Here is a 3,862-nt window from a genome sequence, read left to right on the forward strand (position 1 = left end):
ATATATATATATATATAATAGGAGAAGAGGGCCATGCTACCATAATGATAGTACTCAATCTAGTTCAGTTTGCTTTGAGTTGGCAATCTTATTGAAACCATCCGTCAATAATGGAGTCAGCCATATCACTTTGCCCCATTTTAGAACTGGGAATACAGTGTTTGCTCAACTGAATATATGTTGTTTATAGATGATAGATCCACATCTTTTGGCAAGACCTTACTTTGACTCTTCTTGGGCTTGTGTAGCTTACCATCTCCTGCATGTCTAAAATAATATTAATAATTTTTTTCTTTCTCTTTAATCCTTGCGACACAATCTCTTATTGAGAGTAAGACTTTAAGCCTTAAATACACAAAATTACTCACAAATCACACGTAGTAGATAACTCTTAATATTCTTAGTTGAGTATGTATGAAGACGTCTAATAACTCAGATGTATGCTCACAAATCCTTTTTACACTAGACTACCATACGAGTTCCATAAAGCTTTTTATCTGGCCATGCTTATTATTAACAAAACATTTTGGAGCTCTAAAAAATTCAATTCATGATTATAGCCTTTGAAATTTTCTTTCTCCAACTGCTATAATTAAGATAACATAAAAGTAATATAAGAGTTTTTTTTTTTTTTTTTAATTCGAAGAGTGGGATCGAGCTTGGGTGCATAATGAACAATTTTATGACATTTCTAACCAAGCTTAATTCCATTTACATTTTCTCAGGTTTGGACTTATTCCAATTAGGCACTAAATTTTTTATTTATTCCATCAACACCCCTTATATTTAATGACTAAACATCTAAGTTAACGGTCAAAACTATACAAATGGTCATTTCAACCTTATGACTCACCCCACACAAGATTTGGATTCTTCCATGAGAAATATATATTTTTTTGTATCTGTAAACGAGAAATTAAAATTCTCATTTCGTCTTTAACTCCTAGCAGAGTATTAAAACCTAATTACCCTCTGTAAAAATCCACTCTTATAAATTTCATGGGCAAATTGCAATCTCACAATCTGCATAGACTGCATGATTTGTGTGAGTGGGGAAGGGATAGCCGAAACAAAAAAGGAAAAAAAAAAAAAAAAAAGAAGAATCCGAGTGGCATTTCTGCTCACACAATTCTCTTGAATAAAGAAAGCACTTTCCTCGTGAGAAAGGCTGAGAAGTAGTCTCTCTCTCTCTCTATTCTTCTCTTCCCACTACAACACACACCTCCCCTCTCTCTCTCTCTCTCTCTCTCTCTCTCTCTCTCTCTCTCCCTCTCCCCCACACGGAAACAAGGTCTTGAGAGAGAAAGTTGAAAGGGGTTAGAGCTGGAAGAAGAGAAAGCGATGACAGGCGGTGGGTCATCGGGGAGGTTGCCGACGTGGAAAGAGAGGGAGAACAACAAGAGGAGGGAGAGGAGGAGAAGAGCCATTGCTGCTAAGATTTATTCTGGTCTCAGAGCTCAGGGCAGCTACAAGCTTCCCAAGCACTGTGACAACAACGAGGTCCTCAAAGCTCTCTGTACTGAAGCTGGTTGGGTCGTTGAAGAAGATGGCACCACCTACCGCAAGGTTTGGCTTTCATTTCATTGCTGTTGTTCAGCTTCACTAATTTTCAGATTGGGTTTTGCTTTTGATTTTCATAGATCTGCATGAACTTGATGTTGGTTTTTGGTGTCTTATGGTCCTGTAAGTCCTTGCCTTCATCCCAATTTCCCTTTTGGGATTTGGTCTTGGATGATCATTGGAGAAGAAGGAGGGGTGAAGCAAGGGGCTTTTAGCCTTCTTGAGCTTGTTTCTTGAAAGATTCTCTTTCACTAATTAATCTCTTCCATCAAATTAAAAAAACCCTTTGGTTTTCTTCACTGTAATCGAATGATATCACAGGTTCTTATCTCTCTTTCTCTGTTCTGGTTCTCTTATGAGTTGGGATCTGGATTATCATGAAAGGGTCTCTTTTTTCTGGTCTCTTAGTGCATTTTCCATGGTTTTTTGGAAGTTAATGATGAAAGGGCTGTAATTTAATCATGCACTTTTGTTTTTCAATAGTTGATTTGATCTGTATGCAGAAGGTCATCAATTTACTCTGCTCCATGTACCAATGTGTTGAAATCCAACTGATATTAGGTGAAAAAACATGATTTTCAAAGCAAAATTTGCAGCTTAGCTTTCTCTTAAGCATTTTCTTCATTCATATGATATCATTATTTTTTAATCATTGTGTTAAACTAATTACCCACTTTGTATTCAGGGATGCAGGCCACCTCCAATTGAAATTGCAGGCACTCCAACAAATATGAGTGCATGCTCCTCTATTCAACCAAGCCCACAATCCTCATCCTTCCCAAGTCCTGTACCATCCTACCATGCCAGCCCCTCATCCTCCTCCTTCCCAAGCCCAACTCGTTTTGATGCAAACCCATCCTCTTACCTTCTTCCATTCCTGCGCAACATAGCTTCCATTCCTACAAATCTTCCTCCTCTTAGAATATCCAATAGTGCTCCTGTGACTCCACCTCTTTCTTCTCCAACCTCTAGAGGTTCAAAGCGAAAAAATGACTGGGAGTCCCTTACTAATGGCTGTCTAAACTCCTTGCGCCACCCTCTTTTTGCAGCCTCTGCCCCTTCAAGCCCTACGCGTCGCCACCATCTTACACCTGCCACAATACCAGAATGTGATGAGTCCGATGCTTCCACTGTGGACTCCGGTCGTTGGGTCAGTTTCCAGACAGGGGCACCTTCAGTCGCTCCACCTTCGCCCACATTTAATCTTATGAAACCAGTGGCGGAGCAGAGTGTTCTTCAGAACACTGTTGATGGGCATGGGGGAATAGGTTGGGGGAGCACTGCAGAGAGGGCACGAGGCTCAGAGTTTGAGTTTGAGAGCGGCAGGGTGAAAGCTTGGGAGGGTGAGAGAATACATGAGATAGGAGTGGAAGATCTGGAGCTTACGCTTGGGAATGGGAAGAACCATGGTTAAGAATCCACTAGAAGATTTACCTTGAGATTGTGTATAACCAGAAGGGAGGATCTTTATGTGGATTTCACTGGGCATTTCTCAATGGTAATTGGTTTTCTTTGGCAGCTGAGTAGCATTTCTTGGTGTCTACTTTGACTTCTGCTACAATTGGGGAGACTTCAAAATCATATTTGGTGTATCATGTATTTCTTTAAATGTACAGTTTACTCTCTCCTGGAGCCATTACAGGAATCTAATCTATTGGATTTGTTGGTTAAAGAGCGAGTTTTCTTAGGCACACTTCACATAAGGCCAGCAATTCTCAAATCTTTCATGTGAGGGGAAAAACTCAAGCAAGTTAAGATTGGGGATGCTATTTTCTCCCAATTATGTTTGAAATATCTTCAATTCTTCATTGATAGGCCCCTTATTAAGTTGTCATCAGTGGGATAGTCTCACGAGCTTCAAACACAGAGAATGCGTCTTCTCAGCATAAATTCCTTTGTAGACCCTATCGAGAAAACATGCTCAAACTTCTTGAAGGTATTATTAGATCTATCTTGTCAGAAATAGTCTCTTTCTTTTAGATTTTAGTATTTTATCAGTAATCGATGACATCAATCTTCATTCCATGTTTAAAGTTCTTATTAGTTCTCCATAATTCGAATCGGTAGTTAGTCTCAACCAAACACATTTAGTGATGCATGCTCAGTACATATCAGTAGTCATTGTTCAAAATAATTGATCTGGGGGTTCATAAGGTAGGTGTTTCAGCATACAAAGAATCATAAATTGGGAGTACAAGTAGTAGGAGGTGAATGAGAAGTGCAATAAGTTCGAATCTGATTTTCTTCAGTAGGGACATGTCCTTGTGCCTAAAGGGTTTGGTTTCTTATCCCTTCATATGCA

General features: G+C 39.3%; 1 protein-coding gene across 1 annotated transcript; it reads left to right on the forward strand.

Annotated features, from left to right (window-relative positions):
* Positions 1 to 1,063: 1,063 nt before the first annotated feature.
* Positions 1,064 to 3,585, forward strand: LOC147284609 (protein BZR1 homolog 1-like). Its single transcript, XM_086244555.1, has 2 exons — positions 1,064 to 1,566; positions 2,246 to 3,585. The coding sequence occupies exons 1-2, from the start codon at positions 1,342 to 1,344 to the stop codon at positions 2,972 to 2,974; spliced, it is 954 nt and encodes a 317-aa protein (XP_086100681.1). The 5' UTR covers positions 1,064 to 1,341; the 3' UTR covers positions 2,975 to 3,585.
* The last annotated feature ends 277 nt before the right edge of the window (positions 3,586 to 3,862 follow it).

Source organism: Dryas octopetala, chromosome 5 (genome assembly GCF_963921425.1).
Source record: "Dryas octopetala chromosome 5, drDryOcto1.1, whole genome shotgun sequence".
In the NCBI taxonomy this organism is placed as follows: Eukaryota; Viridiplantae; Streptophyta; class Magnoliopsida; order Rosales; family Rosaceae; genus Dryas; species Dryas octopetala.

Bases quoted from the DNA above. Each gene is read 5' to 3' on its own strand.
- LOC147284609 (XM_086244555.1), top strand. From the start codon at position 1,342: ATGACAGGCGGTGGGTCATCGGGGAGGTTGCCGACGTGGAAAGAGAGG. The intron at 1,567-2,245 runs GTTTGGCTTTCA...CTTTGTATTCAG, and splicing joins ATGGCACCACCTACCGCAAG to GGATGCAGGCCACCTCCAAT.